General features: G+C 50.1%; 1 protein-coding gene across 1 annotated transcript in view; it reads left to right on the top strand.

Moving 5' to 3' along the window:
* LOC307226517 (maestro heat-like repeat family member 5) overlaps positions 1-16238 on the top strand; it is a gene marked incomplete at both ends in the record, with an annotated part of 39516 nt that overhangs the window by 3247 nt on the left and 20031 nt on the right. The window contains 5 exons of the mRNA XM_079995212.1: positions 2424-2564; positions 6518-6637; positions 7330-7403; positions 7496-7631; positions 8365-8460. Coding sequence (XP_079851338.1) covers positions 2424-2564; positions 6518-6637; positions 7330-7403; positions 7496-7631; positions 8365-8460 — 567 coding nt within the window. The remainder of the gene's footprint in view (positions 1-2423; positions 2565-6517; positions 6638-7329; positions 7404-7495; positions 7632-8364; positions 8461-16238) is intronic.

Genomic DNA, 16238 nt, shown 5'->3' with positions numbered 1-16238 from the left:
AGCCAGACAGCTTCCTCTGTGGGTATGTCTCAGTCATCCTTCTGAAGTGGGCTCCAGCAGTCCTGTCTCTGTGGCTCCAGATCCTAGATCTGATCTGATCCCTTGGCTCAGTCAGTCAGTCAAACAGATTCGTTAGAAACCATTGGTCACCCCTCAAAGTACACTGACCCCTGTTTTTAGGTTGGTTGTCAGATGGTTGGTTGGCATTTCTTCAATAGTGGAAGCTAATGGGGACCCCCAAGGGTCATCTAGTCCAACCCCCTCCAATGCAGGAATCTTAAGCATCCCTGAGAGATGGCCATCCAACCTCCAACGAAGGAGAGTCCACAACCTCCCAAGGGAGAGTGTTCTGCTGTCAGAAAGCTTTGAATGAAGAACCTCTTAGAGTTTGGAAGAGGGGACACCTCTCCAACTGAGGGGAGGGAGCAGAACCCAAGAGAGAAGGCAGGCGGCAGGCTGGGAGAGGCAGAGAGAAAGAGGGGAGAGGTTTCAGCTGCATCCCCTGCCAAATTTGCTCTCGTGCAAGGGTTCTTCTGCCTTACGGGAGTGCCTGCTGGCCCCATTCAACTATGTTCTAGAGTAGACCCACTGAATTTAATGAAGATGACTAAGTTAGGCCCATTCATTTCGACAGGTCTACTTGAAGCAAAGCATAGTTGAGTGTCGCTCTCTGTGTTCACCTCCATATATTTGTCAATTAAGCGAATTATTACAAAGGCATGTGAGGAGAATCAGAACTTACAGGGTTAAACAGTTCTGTGTGACGTCTCACATTCTGAGGCGTGGTTATGTTCACATACGGGAATCTTTCTTTGTGTATGAGTTTCCTTTCGTTTTTGGCTGAGAGGCGAAAGGATGTCTGCTCTTTCGCCGGGCTGATTTATGATGTTTTTCTACTCATTAAAAGACTGTTGGAGTTTAGCAAGAAGCCTGCATTCAGTCTGATTTATTATCCACACACAAGGCAACAGTTTCTGCCGCTGCAAAACTCTGCTAAGGACTTTGCTAAGAGAGCTAAGGGAGCTCAAGTTTTCTATCGGCACAGACGTCCATCGGCGCAGCAGAAGTGTACTGGGCGCCATTTTATCTCACAAGGCATAGTAACTGCGTGCGGATCTAACAGTTCCATAACCTGAGGGGGCCTTGGGGTCATGTGCCCCCGACTCTCCAATTCTCCAACCCAGCTGGAAGGAGATCAGATCCTTTTCCTTCCACTTTCAGTTAACTTCCCTCAAGCTTCCGGTCTCCGTTTTGCAACTGTGCTAGAGGAGAAGGGAGCAGGAGCCGATGAGTCCAAGGCTCATTCACACAATAATAAACCATAGTTTATCACAGAGGTAACCAAAATGGTGCCCTTCAGATGCTACAGACTGCAACTCCCATCCCTCCTGACCTCTGGCCATGCTGGCTGAGGCTGATGGGAGCTAGAGGCCAACCTATGTTGATGCCTATGTTTATTGTTACATCTGAACGCAGCCCTGAACTCTCTTGTGCTCTGCCATCCAAGAGAAATGAAACCCAGGAGTGTGGTACCTCTGGATTTTTGCTGTGAGTTGGTAAATGACCAAGGAAATTTCCCAACCCTCACTATGGAGAAGATGAGCAGATCCACCTGGTTCATTTTAATTTTTAAAAAGCAGCTCCCATGGAAAAGAGCACCAGTGGTCAGTCTACCCTACACTGTCCTGCACTTTCTCCCTGGTTGACTGACCGAACCCAAAGAGAACACCTTCATGGTTCCTCATCATCCTGGGGAAAAAGTGACCAGTGGGGTGTCACAGGGTTCTGTCCTGGCCCGTTGTTGTTCCACGTTTTTTTAAAATAAAAGACTTGGATGAAGGAATTGAGGGGATGCTCATCAAATTTGCAGATGACACCAAACTGGGAAGGGTAACCAATGCCACAGAAGACAGAATCGGGATTCAAGATAACCTTAACAGATTGGAGAACTGGGCCCAAACTAACAAAATGAAATTCAATAGGGTCAAATGTCAGGCTCTACATTTAGGCAGGAAGAACCCGATGCACATATATAGGGTGGGGGAGCCCTGGCTTGCCAGCAGTTTGAGTTTCCTGGAGGAAAAAAAATACAAAATTTGTAAGTCTGCACAACAACTTGTTGTTGTTGCTTAGTCGTTTAGTCGTGTCCGACTCTTTGTGACCCCCTAGACCAGAGCACGCCAGGCACTCCTGTCTTCCACTGCCTCCCGCAGCTTGGTCAAACTCATGCTGGTAGCTTCAAGAACGCTGTCCAGCCATCTCGTCCTCTGTTGTCCCCTTCTCCTTGTGCCCTCCACCTTTCGCACAACAACTTACTGACTACTAATATTTTCCCAGCTGCTAAAAGGTCCCAACTAAATGGTGATTTGTCTCCAATTGCACTTAAGGTTCCCAAACTCACTTTCCCCATCCTTTCCCTCCAGAATACTAGCGAGACGAATGCCAGTATCACCGTCATCCTTTGCTGTGGTCAAATGGCATCCGGGGCACGGCAGGATGACCTCCCCCTTTTTATAGACCTCATCACAGAGGAGCTCCTCTTCCAATTCCAGAACAGCAGGAAGGTATGGCTCTGATTATCACACGGACTCCTGTTGTTTGTTCTCTCAGCTATACCATACTTTTCCGTGTATAAGATGAGGTTTTTTTATTATTATTATTAAAAAATGATGTTTAAAAATGAGGGTCATCTTATACACAGAGAGTGCATAGGGGGGACGTGGGTTTGGTTGCCGCTGCAAGCCGGAGATAGTCAACAGCTATTGTGTGCGTTATTGGTGGCTGCGGCAAGGGGTGGTGTTGATTGGCTGTCGCTGCGGAAATTGGGAAGGCGATTGGCGGTTTCTGCCGGCGAGGGACAGACAATAGGTGGGTTTTGCGACATGTGTGAGTGGCTGCATAGGTTCAGCGGGTGAGCAATTTTTGGAATCCCCTCCCCCAAATAGCTGAACAACTGTGGGTAATCCTACCCCCGAAAAGCTCAGCAACTCTGGGCAATCCTTCCCCCATTTTCTTAATTTGGAGTCCCCCAAAATAGGGGGTGTCTTATACTCGAAAAAAATATGGAGAGGCTCATGGAATCTATCGGGCTGCTGTCATCTTCTCCTACGCTGCCCTCGGATTGCTCCCCCTCGCTCTCCATCTCCTCTCCTCCCTGCGCTCCCGCTGAGTCCCTGACAGGTATATTCTGCCTTTCTCCTGTCATACGTCTCCAGGAGGTGTGCAACCATTTCCCCCATGGTCACCATCCAGGCACTGAGCAGACCACCTGAGCTCCATCAAGGTCCTTGCACCACACGCCTTCAGACTGTGCCCTAGGGAAGGGTTTTTGGCTTCATCCACCGAAGGGTTGTAGACTGGGGTGTATACTGACTCCACACTTAGGACCAGATGGGGCATTACAGTGGTACCTTGGTTCTCAAACTTAATCCATTCTGAAACCAAAGTGTTCCAAACCAAGGCATGTTTCCCATAGAAAGTAATGCAAAATGGATTAATCTGTTCCAGACTTTTTTAAAGAAACCCTAAAACAGCAATTTAACATGAATTTAACTATCTAACAAGACCACTTCTGGGTTAGGGTTAATTTTTGGATTGGTATCTGAAGAAGTGTGCATGCACACGAAAGCTCATACCTAGAACTTACTTAGTTGGTCTTTAAGGTGCTACTGGTAGGAATTTTTTGTTTTTGGATTGGGTTAGTGTTAGGGTAATGTCAGAGCTGCCTCTAGGACCCAGCTCACAGAGGACCAACGCCAGGCTGTCGTTATGTACAAAAGTCTTTATTGAGGTTTAGTTTCCATTTCAAAGCCGCAGCGCGCAGCTCCACGTCTTAAAGCCTAGACCGGCGAAGTCCCGTCTGAGTCTCTGCCCCTTCCTCACCAGTTTAAGACTCTCGCTTTGCTCCACCTCTTCCTAAGTTCCTTTCTCCTCTGGGCCCTCCTGCCCGCTAGGGTTTCATCCTTTCTGGACTCCTCTGACGCTGACCCCCCTGATTCTTCCCCCTCCTTCCGGCGGGCTTTAGGACCTGGTTCCCTATCCGGGCTACCTTCTGTGCCGCTCGCCTGTACATTTGAACTTGGCGTGCGCGCCCAGCCGGCAACTTTCCTCTTGACCGTTACCTCGCTCTCCGATGGAGGCGTGGCCAACCCTGACTCATCTTCTCTCGCTGGTGGTGAATATGTGGGCTCTGATACCTGGGACTCCTCCCCCCCACTACGCTCTGGTGGGGAAGCTGGTCCTGATTTCCAACTGATGCTCTGGGAGTCCCCGCTGGCCCCTTGCTTCTGGGGTGTCCCCCTTGGGTCCCCCCTTGCCCTGGCCATCGGCGCCCCCTTCTGTGAATCTTCCGATTCGCTGGAGAGGCTCATGGAATCTCTCGGGCTGCTGTCATCTTCTCCTACGCTGCCCTCGGATTGCTCCCCCTCGCTCTCCATCTCCTCCCCTCCCTGCGCTCCCGCTGAGTCCCTGACATCCATCCCCCCTCGGAGCCCCCCGTCCCCCTCCCCCTCTTCTGGCGTGGGTTCCGGGTGCTCCAATGCTGTGGGGGTGCATGCCGGATACAGTTCTTCCCCCCTTGCATGCTGCCAGTCCGTGACGGGTACATCGACGTCGATCTCCTCCGCTTCCATCTCTTTGCCGGTGTGCTCGAACCCAGGGTCCTCCCCCAACCCGTCCATGCCCTCCTGTCCCCCCATTTCCTTTGGGGAGTCTGCGTGCCAGGGCCCTCTTAGCAGTTCCCTGAGCCACTCCTCCTCGGGTTGAGTGTCCCACCAATAAGAGAGTTCCGTACCAAAGTCTGAGATCGACCCCTCCGGCGAGGTAGTCTCTGGCGCCGTTTCCTCAGCTGAGGAGAACCCCTGAAACGTGCTGGCTGAGAGTGTGGGGGTGAAAAGATATTCGTCAAAATAATCCTCCGGCATGGGCCTGTGTGGGAAGAGTGCGTGGAACCCGTCTTTGAGGTAGTGCTCCTCCACCGCATAGTACGGCACCCAGCTGTTGGCGCTGGCCGGGGCACCTTCCCTTGCGAGGAGATATTCAACCCCCTCTTCCCCCCATCTTGAGTCCAAAATCTCCGTTACCTCGTTGAGTGGCCCCGCCCTCGGCGACCCCCCTGTCATGGGTGCGTCTCTAAGCGGACTAGGAGCTGTTCCTGGCGCCTGAAACCTGTGAGGTGCCTTGTAGGGCGTGAGCACCGATCTATGAAAGACCGGGTGCATTCTGGAACCCTCCGGTAGTGTCAAACGGAAGGCCACTGGGTTGATCTGTGCCTCGACTAGGTAAGGCCTAGCTGCTTGTGTCCTAGCTTCTTCTTAGCTAAGGATCTGGCCGGCACTGCCTGGGCTGCTAACCAGACCCAGTCCCCTACCCGTATGTCCTCCCCAACTCTTCTGTTTTTGTCTGCCTGCATCTTGTATACGTGTTTTGCTAGCTCTAACTGCCTTCGGAGCTGTTCATGGACCTCCTGTAACTCCTCTGCCAATGCCTCTGCTCCCTGCGGCTCCCCCTCCCCCGCTTTCTCTAAGCCCGGGAAGGTCCTGGGATGTCGCCCATTGTTGGCGAAAAACGGTGTCACCCCCGTGGACACGTGTTGTGTGTTGTTGTAGGCAAACTCGGCCAGCGGTAGGTAGTCCACCCAGGTCGAGGGCTGCTGGTTAGCGTAGCATCTAAGGTACTGCTGCATGATGGCGTTGACCCTCTCCGCTTGTCCGTTGGTCTGCGGGTGTCTTGCCGACGCTAGGTTGACCTTGACGTTCAGGATCCCCATCAGCTTCTGCCAGAAACTCGAGATGAACTGGCGCCCCCGGTCGGACAGGATAGACCGTGGCAGGCCGTGCACCTTGAACACGTGGTCTATGAACAGCTTGGCTGTCTGTTCCGCTGTGGCCAGCTTCGCGCAAGGATTTCATCCTTTCTGGACTCCTCTGACGCTGACCCCCCTGATTCTTCCCCCTCCTTCCAGCGGGCTTTAGGACCTGGTTCCCTATCCGGGCTACCTTCTGTGCCGTTCGCCTGTACATTTGAACTTGGCCCGCGCGCCCAGCCGGCAACTTTCCTCTTGACCGTTCCCTCGCTCTCCGATGGAGGCGTGGCCAACCCTGACTCATCTTCTCTCGCTGGTGGTGAATATGTGGGCTCTGATACCTGGGACTCCTCCCCCCCACTACGCTCTGGTGGGGAAGCTGGTCCTGATTTCCAACTGCTGCTCTGGGAGTCCCCGCTGGCCCCTTGCTTCTGGGGTGTCCCCCTTGGGTCCCCCCTTGCCCTGGCCATCGGCGCCCCCTTCTGTGAATCTTCCGATTCGCTGGAGAGGCTCATGGAATCTCTCGGGCTGCTGTCATCTTCTCCTACGCTGCCCTCGGATTGCTCCCCCTCGCTCTCCATCTCCTCCCTTCCCTGCGCTCCCGCTGAGTCCCTGACAGGTAAGGATTAGAATTAGGATTAGGGTAGGTGTGGCTTTATGTTTCCTTGTGATTTTGATTCAAACTCAATTTTATAAAATCCCTTCTCCTTTCAGAATGAGGCTTTGAAGAAGAGCTTTATGAAGGCAGCAACTCTAACAACCAAGGCGCTTGTGCAATCGAATGTGGGATATGTCACCTTCCCCCACAAAGACGAGCTCACCTTCTGCATCACAGTGAGTAAAAAGAAAAAGAAAAAAAGAGGGGGAATCTCCTGGGGTTTCTTTTCAGAGCGTTTTTTCTTAAAAATAGCTGTGTAGGTCTAGCTCTGGGTTGCATGTTCTGATCATCTGGCCTCAAACCATTTCTGGGTAGTCACGTTCTGCTCCAACTCAAGTTTCCAAACCCACTTGAAAGGCAGCCCTACATTGTGGCAACCTCAGCAGGATGTCACCAGTGTCTAAGTAAAAGAGGCTAGGTTCTCCCAGGAGGAGAGGGCTGTCGATGGCTCCCAGCCATGATTGCTATGTTCTACCTCCACAGAGGAAGGAAGCAATGTTTCTGAATATAGTTGCTGGAAGCCACAGGCGGGGAGAGGGCTCTTGGGCTCATGGTCTGCTCCCTGGTTTCTCACAGATGTCTGGTTGGCCACTGTGAGAATGCTGTGAGGATGCTGGACTAGATGGGCCCTTGGCCTGGTCCAGAAGGCTGATCTTATGCTGTTCTTATGCGGTACAGCTCTGCCCAGGAGAAAAAGGGATCTTATTCCCAGATCCAGGAAGCCCACTCTCCTCCCCTAGGAGGACCCACTTGCCAATTGCAAAGAAGTTGTCAAGTGGGCTGGATAGAGAGCACAACTCAGGCCTTGGTGTGGTGGCAGGGATGGCGCCTCCAGTTCCCTGACATGCTGTGTGCTTCCCCACCACAGGAGGTCATCAAAGAGGAGCCAATGGCATCACTCAGCATCTTACACCCCGCAATGGAAACGATCATTCGCATGACGTAAGTACGGCCAGACACAGTACATATTTCTTCACCAGGTTTATGGACTGGTGGGTGCTGATCCTTTCCTCTCCCCTTCTTTCTCTTTTCAGTGCCTTGAGACCATGCATGGACCCCCTGCTCCGGTCTCAGCTGCTACAAAAAACCATCAGGAAGGTCTTCCAATTGCCATCATTGCAGGTTACGAAGGTCAAAGCCGGGAGCTCCGTGCCGGCAACACAGAGCCAGGTGACTGGACCTTCTGCTTCTGGAGGAAAATGGGGTTGCCAGGTTAAAGGATTTGAGGGCAAAGAGTCTGAGCCGTTTAAGCTGCAAAGAATGCTGCCCGAGACACTTGACCCATCACAATGATGTAACAGCCAGAGACTTGGGGTGTATATTTTTGATTTTAATCCTGTTTCCATATTTATTGCATTTCACCTTTGGCTAGAATGCATCCACGAATGATTCCTGCATGCCTGCATTTTGTGACTCTCATGCCTCCCTCCTACGCTGCATTTAATTTTATTTGTTTGCTTGTTTGTTTATATGCTGCCCATCTGATTGGGTTACTCTAGCCACTCTGGGTGGCTTCCAACAAATTAAAACACAACCAGACATCAAATATTTAAAACTTCCCTATGCAGGGCTGCCTTCAGATGTCTTCAGATGGAAGTATAATGATGTATCTCTCTGACATCTGATAGGAGGGTGTTCCACGGGGTGGGCCCCACCACCAAGAAGGCCCTCTGCCTTGGAACACCCCAAGGAAGTTGAGCCCAGTGTGGAGTCCTATATCTTTATATTGCATGACCTGTAACCTTACATACATCAAGAAACGTTTGATGTTTATGACTCTTTGTGTGCCTTGCTTGAACCCCTGCATAAGCTTTGTTACGAATTTGGACTAGAAGGCTCCAGAGCATATGGGATTTCCATGGGGGTCTTCAGCTTCTAACTGCTTTTGCTTCTCTCCTTCCAGGACTGTTATCAAGAGACGATCTACATCTGGCTCAACATGCTCACCAGCTTGCTGTCGGAGGCCCCCTCTCTGGAGACGCTGCAGAAGATATTAGTGGTAAGGGAGTCCCCAAGGTGTCAGAGCAGGGGGAAGCAGCAGCTCCCATGCCGGAGGACAGACCCTCTTGAAATGATTGCACGGGGGGCATCTGTGGCCAACTCACTGGTTGTGGGTGCTGATGATCAAGTGGGCCTCTGTTCTGCTAGCAATACTTGTGCAAGGCACACAAGATATGTCCTCTGCTGATGGCCTATGGGGAAGGGCCATGGCTCGGGGCAGAGCATCTGTCTTGCATGCCCAAGGTCCCCGGTTCAGTCCTCAGCATCTCCAGGTGGGGCTGTGAAAAGGCTCTCTGTCTGAAAGGCCAAAGGGCCAACTGCCAGTCCTCATTACCTGTGGATCAATGGCTGGGCTTGGTCTAAGGATGCTTCCTGCATTCCATTGCTATGGCTGTGGTGAGGTGTATGTTGTATTGTTGTAATTATCACACACACAAACACACCAATGACAGATTGCAGGGCAGTTCACAACATAAAAATACAAAATCAGAACAGAAAATGCATAATAAAACAAAAGCAACCCAAGAGCCAATTAATATCTAATTGTGTGGCTATTCCCTCCCCCCCACAGGTGGAATAAATGAAGACAACGGACACAGAGTTTTAGGTTAATGGGCGAAAAATGGCCACAACTTTATTGATTACAGGAAAGAAGGGTATTGGCTTTAGGCATTGGCCCTAACCGACTATCCGGTCTGACCGGGAAGGGTTAAACACCAACAGGGGGAGCCACCCGAGATGCATATCCCTAGGCGCTCCCCAAGGGGTTACCGCTCGGGGGCGCGCTTTAGGCCCTAGCCTCCGTAGGTTTCGGACGAGGCGTCGCCCCTCGGAGTCCTTTAACGAACTACCCTTCAAGCATTGGGGGAGGTGATGGCGTTCCTCCCCCCCAACCTCATCTGCATGATAATACCCCGGCCAATGCCTACCGCCACCGAGCCGCAAGCCGGCTCGCCGCCAATACCCTCAGACCTGTAACCAATCCCTAACGCCTTGAAAATTATCTGCCAACCAAATAACATTGCCAGCATCAGATAGATGCACGCCATCCCAGTGATAAAGCATTTCCTTGTCAAACCGTATGCACGCCATCCCAGTGATAAAGCATTTCCTTGTCAAACCGTATGCATGGGTGCTGAATGACCCGACCGCCCCATGCGGCCACTCTACGAGCCACCGTGCGCTCCACAATCCTCCTAGCTTTGTTCACAGCCACGGGTTTTTCTGCATCCCTTTCCAACATCGCCTTTCCAGCAAAGATGACCAGATTATTGTAATGTTTTCATGGGATGCCCTCAACAATTCCAAGTCATTGATAATGTTCCATATCAAGTCCACCCCTTTCCTATACGCCAAGTCGTTCTCGCTCAGCTGGATGACCATGGCACTGGGTGGGCCCTCAATGCCACTCCCACCCAGGGCTGCCACTCTACGCACCACCGCCCAATGCCAGGCTTTCCTAGCCCTGTTTATGGCTATCGGGCACCTGCAATCTCTCCAAACCCGCCTCTCCATCCACGAGGCCCCAAATAAACTAGTAGTGACGTTTGGGTAAGAGGCCTTAAGTTCCTCCAAGTCACTAAAGATATGCCACATCAAGTCGACTGCCTTTCTGTAAGCTAACACTTTTCGCCTAATTGGATAACTAAAGCATCTGGGGGCCCCTCCGCCGCCTCTCTGGCCCTAATAGCGGGCAACATTTTTTGGCCCAGCGCATTCTCCTTCGAGAGATCCAAGATATATTTATGTAGCTAAGGTGCGGCCCGAGACCGGAATTGATGGCGCGGACCCTGGCCCAATGCACCATGCTGTGCCCGATTATCCAGATGCGCGCCCTCGTAGCTCCTGCACCCTAGGTCCCCATTAGCGGCATGGTTTATATCCCAGTGGACGGTGCAGGGCCTATACTCCAAATATGCATCACAACGTCACCTGAAAGCAAAAGAAGGTAACAAAGCCAGGTCAGGTATACTGTGAACAATCACAAGGTCTTATGAATATATCCTTTATATGCATCAGACTTCCCTTAATGCATCAGACTTCCACTGCCCCCAAGTCCTTCATCCTTTCAGATGAGAGTCCCAAATGCACTGCTGTGGTGGCGGCCCCAATCCGAAAGGAGTTAACCGTGAATTTAGCTGAGGGTAAACCTCAGGCAGCAATCGCCCTTCGCATAACGTGCATGGACTGATGCCGTGCAAGGCGGAGCCATCCCAATGTTCGAGGAATGGACCTGAGACGGTTGGTCCCATGTACATGAATTGTTTAGTGTCCTTTACTGCTGATCGGTTTTGGAACATTGGACATGCAGGACTAAATTGGATCTGAACAAGGTCAGGTCTCTCAAACTACCTCGGGCAATGGAATCTGGTTGGCCCTTACAAACCACTTCGCCACTGCGCATAGCGCCAAAGGCAATGGAGTATGCAGCTGTAAATAACTGGGCCTTGTCCTCGGACCAACAGATACTTCTTAATTTTCTTCCTTCTTGTTTTTTTTTTTATGGTTTATTATTATTATTATTATTATTTTACATTTATTTATTTATTTATGAATTAGCATAGAATGTCATAAGTTAAGGGCCTTCTACCATCACTTTTAGGAGGCTGCGGCCTGCGCCAGCCCCACAGTGCCCTTCACACTAAGAAGGCCACACCAGGGTCTCTGGATTAAACAACCTTACAGAAAAAAGAGATTGCCGCCTACTGGATGTTTAAGAGTCTTTGCTGCACGACCCAGCACTCTCCAATGTACCAAGTATTGCAGAGCTTCAGCCTTGGTAGGAGGCGTGTGAAGCTTAGGATTTTTTAATTTACCTTGAGGTGTGTCAAGCGTAGGTTTTTTTTTTTTTTTTTTACTATTATTATTATTGTCATTATTATTATTATCATTATCATATTTTATTATTATTATTTTATAAGTTTGCCTTGAAACTCCATAAAGTCCACCCAAGCCCTTTTAAAAGATCTAAGCGTGGGCTTGGCTCCTGAAGCTAATACTCCCTTCAGGACATCATGTTCCCAAGGCTCCAAAGGTGCTCCCGGAATGGCTGTGGCAATTCGCTGCACCTGTGCATCCGTGATGCCCTTGTTAACCCCAGGGGTAAATTTGTTAGAGAAGTAGATGTTTATTTCTAAGCACTAAAGGTCAAAGGTCCGGGACAGGTTTGCCACTCTAGGAGTGCGATAATTGTTTAGACGGGACTTCTTAGCAAAGCCTCTCCCTGATTTCGAACAGAAAAGGTAAAAAAAAAAAGGTAAAAAAAAAAGGGGAAAAAAAGGAAAAAACCTCTCGGCTGCCGAGGAGTGAAGAGGGCGGACCCGAGGCGTGCCTGGCCTTAAATAGTATTAGGCCACGCCTCCCTGGCCCGCCGATTGGCAGGCAGGGGGGGCAGGCACGCCCGGGGATTCCCTGGATCTCGCGGGGGCTGAAATCCAGCCCCCACGCATGTGGGAGGGGCCAGCCCGCAACCCCCTCTCTTCCCCAAGGCTCAGAAATGGCTTTAGACGGGACACTTCCCGAACTGATTCTTTGGTTTGGGGGGGGGGTTCCCCGAGTTAGGGGGTAATGAAATGAGGATCCTGAGGCCATAAGAGAAACTCTTTGCTGCCTCTATTTTTAGGGTATCTATCGAGAAGGGTTCTAAGAGGTGAGGGCTCAACAGAAGAGAACATCCCAGTCAAGGGCCAAATTAATACCAGTTTCTGGCTGTTCTTTTTGGCGGGTCTGTGAGCTTTTCAAGACCCCTGATGGAAATGCCCCCTGCTGCCCGGAAAAGGCTGTTTACCTTTAAAACACGAAGACGCTGGGTGGTTACCTAGGCACTTCTCACATTCATGCACATACTTACAATTTGGCCCTTGGCACACACCCGTGTTGTACTCCCAGCAAACCTCATGGTGAGGGACTCGCTTGGCTTCAAATTTTCTGACTTTCCTTTTCCCACATAGGGACCCATATGCTCCATCCAGTAATTCTGGTCGCTCGGAACACAGCAGGTGGTGGGCAGCAGGAAGCTTTTCTGAATCGTCCTCGGCATCAGAAGGCTTACTTCTTTTGCTCTTCTTGGCCGAATGCTTCTTCTTACTTAGACTTCTTTCTCCCTTCCACAGCATTCCCTGTGGAATACTGGGAAAGTCTGGGGTATACTGAGAGGCAGAAAGGTTATAATTGTAAGCATGAGCCCTACCTCCCGAGGATCTGTCATTGGAAACCCAGGGACACGTAGACTGTAATTATGTGTGAGGATGCATAAATGGATTGCTACTCGAATGTGGAACCCTAAATAAGGAGGCCAAAGTGCAAAGGAGCTCCTCACTATTTCGGAAGAGGCCGTAGTGATCATGGGCCTGAATTGTTGGTAAAAGGTTTCCAAAGCAGAGGAAACACTGACTAGGCCTGTGGGTTGCAGGGCACAGGAGGCTACCGTAACCCATCTTGGACACAGGACTCACTGTTGAATCATTGGCTGCTCTCAGCACTGCTGCAGTGGCCGCGGAGGTACCAGGGCGGTCCACAATGTTAGGTGGCGTATCCGGGATGCATTCTTGGGTGAGCGCAAGAGGTGCCGCTGCCACCTGGCCTGCGGGCCTATATTGCCTATAAAATGTCTAAAAGCATTGAAAAATTGTGCCAAAGTATGTGGGTTACTAGGCACTACGAAGGCCTGAGGCCCCTCTTGGTTCCCTTATGCCCCCCCCGATACAGTAGGCATTACAAGGCCTGGGACCCCTCCTGGTTCCCTTGTGCCACCCCAGATATAGCGGCATTTTGAGCAGACATAGTTTGATACCCTTAATTAGCCTGGTTCAGTAAAATCAACGCCAACTAGCTTGGATTATATGGGTGAGCTGCGAGCAATATCACAGTAGTTCAGTATTGTCTGCACTGGTGAGTTTAAAGGAATCAAAGATGCCTAACTAATCTCCAACAAATTGTATTTAGCTGCAAACAATATCACCGTAGCTCATTATTATCTGCACTGGATAGCAGACCAAAATACCAGCCCACACCTCAAGCAATGTATTTAGAGGAATACTGAGTCTATAATAAACAGAAGAGCACCTTTGATAATGTCAGCAGCTATGCAGCAAGCTAGAGGTAGAATTATACATTGTAACCCAGCAATACAGCAGTGAAAGATGATAAGTTGACTTATGCAACAAACCTATAAGCAAAGCAAAGCTCCCAAAAGCCCTTAAGCACTATTATCAAAATCAACCAAATGATTTAAAATTGCCAGATTAAATATATACTTATAAACTAACTGATGAAATACCAGAAAGAGATGAACGTAAAAGAGGCATGAGCTATTTGCTTTAGATTCCCTATAACCTGTATGCAAAGCTCGCAAGAGATTGCAGGCGAAGAAACCCTTTAATAAATCAAATGATGTAAAACCTGGATCTCTTTTCCTTATAACTATGAATTGACTATACCAAATTATAAAATTAAAGCCTAGGCAGAGAGTAAATGACACAGCTCCACAGAGCACCGCAAGCTGAATGAAATAATTTGAATTCCAATATACTATGCACTAATGCTTCAATTTGATTTAAATGTGTTTCCTAAATTCCCAGAATGAAATTCTCGAGAGTGTAAGTATAAACAAAAGCAGTCAAATTAATTAGAGGATATTAATTCTAAGATTAGCCTAGCCAGAGACGCTGTAGCCAGCTCTATGCAAGCTTATGCACCAAGAGGAGGGGCTCCCTGCAGCCCCTTGCATGCTCATATTTAAGCTAGGCTCTATTAATAATTGCGCTATCATCCTTTGTTTATATTGCTTGTGTTTATTTCCTTTGTTTATATTGTTTATATTGCTTTTGAATTTAAAACCAAATAGAAAGTGAGGGGCACTCAAAAAGTAGATCCCACGTGGTTTTGCCTCTCCTAAAATGGCCGCCGCCGCAAGGCCACGTGGGCAATCAAAATGGCGGCCGTAATGCGTTCCCACTGCCTAGCGGCAAGGAACATGTGCGGAAACACTTAACGCTAGCCCTTTAACACTGAAAAAATTCCACAACCGCAAGAGCAAAACCTGCAGGCATTCCCCACGTACCCCTTATGAACATTAATTATTTCCCTGGTTTTTCCGCCGGTTAGGCTTAAAAGGTAGGGTTTTTAAAATTACTTCCCACGTGGAGTGCCTATAGTAAAATGGCAACCGCCCGGAAGGCCATGTGGGTGGATGAAATGGCGGCAGGGGCACGGTGGTTGCCCGGCAACGGCACAGCTGCTTCCGATGCTTTCCAAGTCTAAACTTCCGCGCGAAAATAAAACAGCCTGTAGAACTCACCCCCTCAAGAATGCTGCTGAAATGATTATTTGACAAGAAATTCTGCCCCCTCACCCCAGCAGGAAAATGAAACACAACCGGCACCAAATGCAGCCCGCTCTCCTCCCGCAGCTGCCATCCACCTAATTGCACCACGCTCCCCTGCACAAACCCCTAGCTAAAGCATGAAGCCCCAACAGCAAAAACCTGATTGGATGGGTGCGCTGTGTCCTCCGGCCTTTCTTCCTTGAGCTCCTTGCAGGACAGGCAGTCAGCAGTCGAGGGCAGGCAACGGATCACCAGAAAAAGCTCCACAAAGCTGAATAAATTCTTCTGAAGGGGGCATGCAGCAGCAGGCAAGGCAAGCTCCTGAGGGCAGGGAACTTGCACCAAAACACACAGAGCTTCCTGTAAAACTGTAGACGTGAAAGAGATGCTGGAAGGAAAGCACACAAACACACACACACAGTGATTTTAGCTCAATTACAGCTCCCGTGTTAAACTGCAGCAGCTGGAATGGAGCGCAAAGGGAGAAACCCCCAGAAGGAAAAAAGCCCCACAAAAATAGAGATAACAACTCCTGAAAATCAAGCAGTTTAGAAATAAAGCAACACCAGCAGCGAATGCTGAAAATTCCCTGTAAAAGAAAGGGAGCTTTTTCTGTGAAGCTACAGCATATTCCACGAGGTGCCCTGCAGCTCAAGAACAAAGGCAACCAAGAAGCAAGGCAGGAACGCTCCAGGCAAGGCAGATAAGATCTCCCACAAGCAGGAACAGCTGATATGCGGGAAACGTGAGGGCTGGCCGGGGAGAGGGGAGAAACGAAGGGGCAGAATGGAGACTGTTTAAATTAGCTGGGGAGAGGGGAGAAACAAGGGGGGCAGAACGGAGACCGTGTAAAATCAGCTGATTAAAGAGCATTCAAACCACGGGGAGAGAGGGGGAGAAGCAAAAGGAGGAAGGATGAGGAAATTCTGAAGCACCTCTGCTGACCACGGGAACAATAAACACACACACAAACAGCAACGCACCAGCAGAATTAACGACGAATGGCAATGTAGTCACCCCCCCAGGCACCCCAATCAATTAAAATTCAGCCAAAGTACCCAATTATGAAGAGAGCAGCGCAATAAAGGCGAATTAAGCAGCGCTCACTCCTAGAGGAGAAAGGAATAACGAAAGGTAAACTTCCCTGCCGGCAAGCCTCTTCTGAAATAACTCCACGTGGTCCAGCAGCTGAGGGAAACCCAAACTGCAAACTGCAAACTGCGTCGTCTCCAGGGAAGAAAGGGGGTGAGCCAGGGGCTGCCCTGACCTTAAGTGGCCCTAGGAAGGCCCGCCCCTGCCGCTAGCCAATTGGCTGGCGCCACAGGGTATGCTAATTGGGTGAATCCCTGTCTCCTGCGAGGCTGACGCCAGCCTCGCAGAGTGTGGGCGGGGTCGTGATCCCACAACCCCCCCTCCTCCTGAAGGTCGGAAGGGGCATTCTACTAAGCTGC

Source organism: Podarcis cretensis (assembly GCF_951804945.1).
Source record: "Podarcis cretensis genome assembly, chromosome: 11".
Taxonomy (NCBI): Eukaryota; Metazoa; Chordata; class Lepidosauria; order Squamata; family Lacertidae; genus Podarcis; species Podarcis cretensis.
The sequence above is the reverse complement of the archived record's forward strand: the minus strand, read 5'-3'. Positions and strand labels throughout refer to the sequence as shown.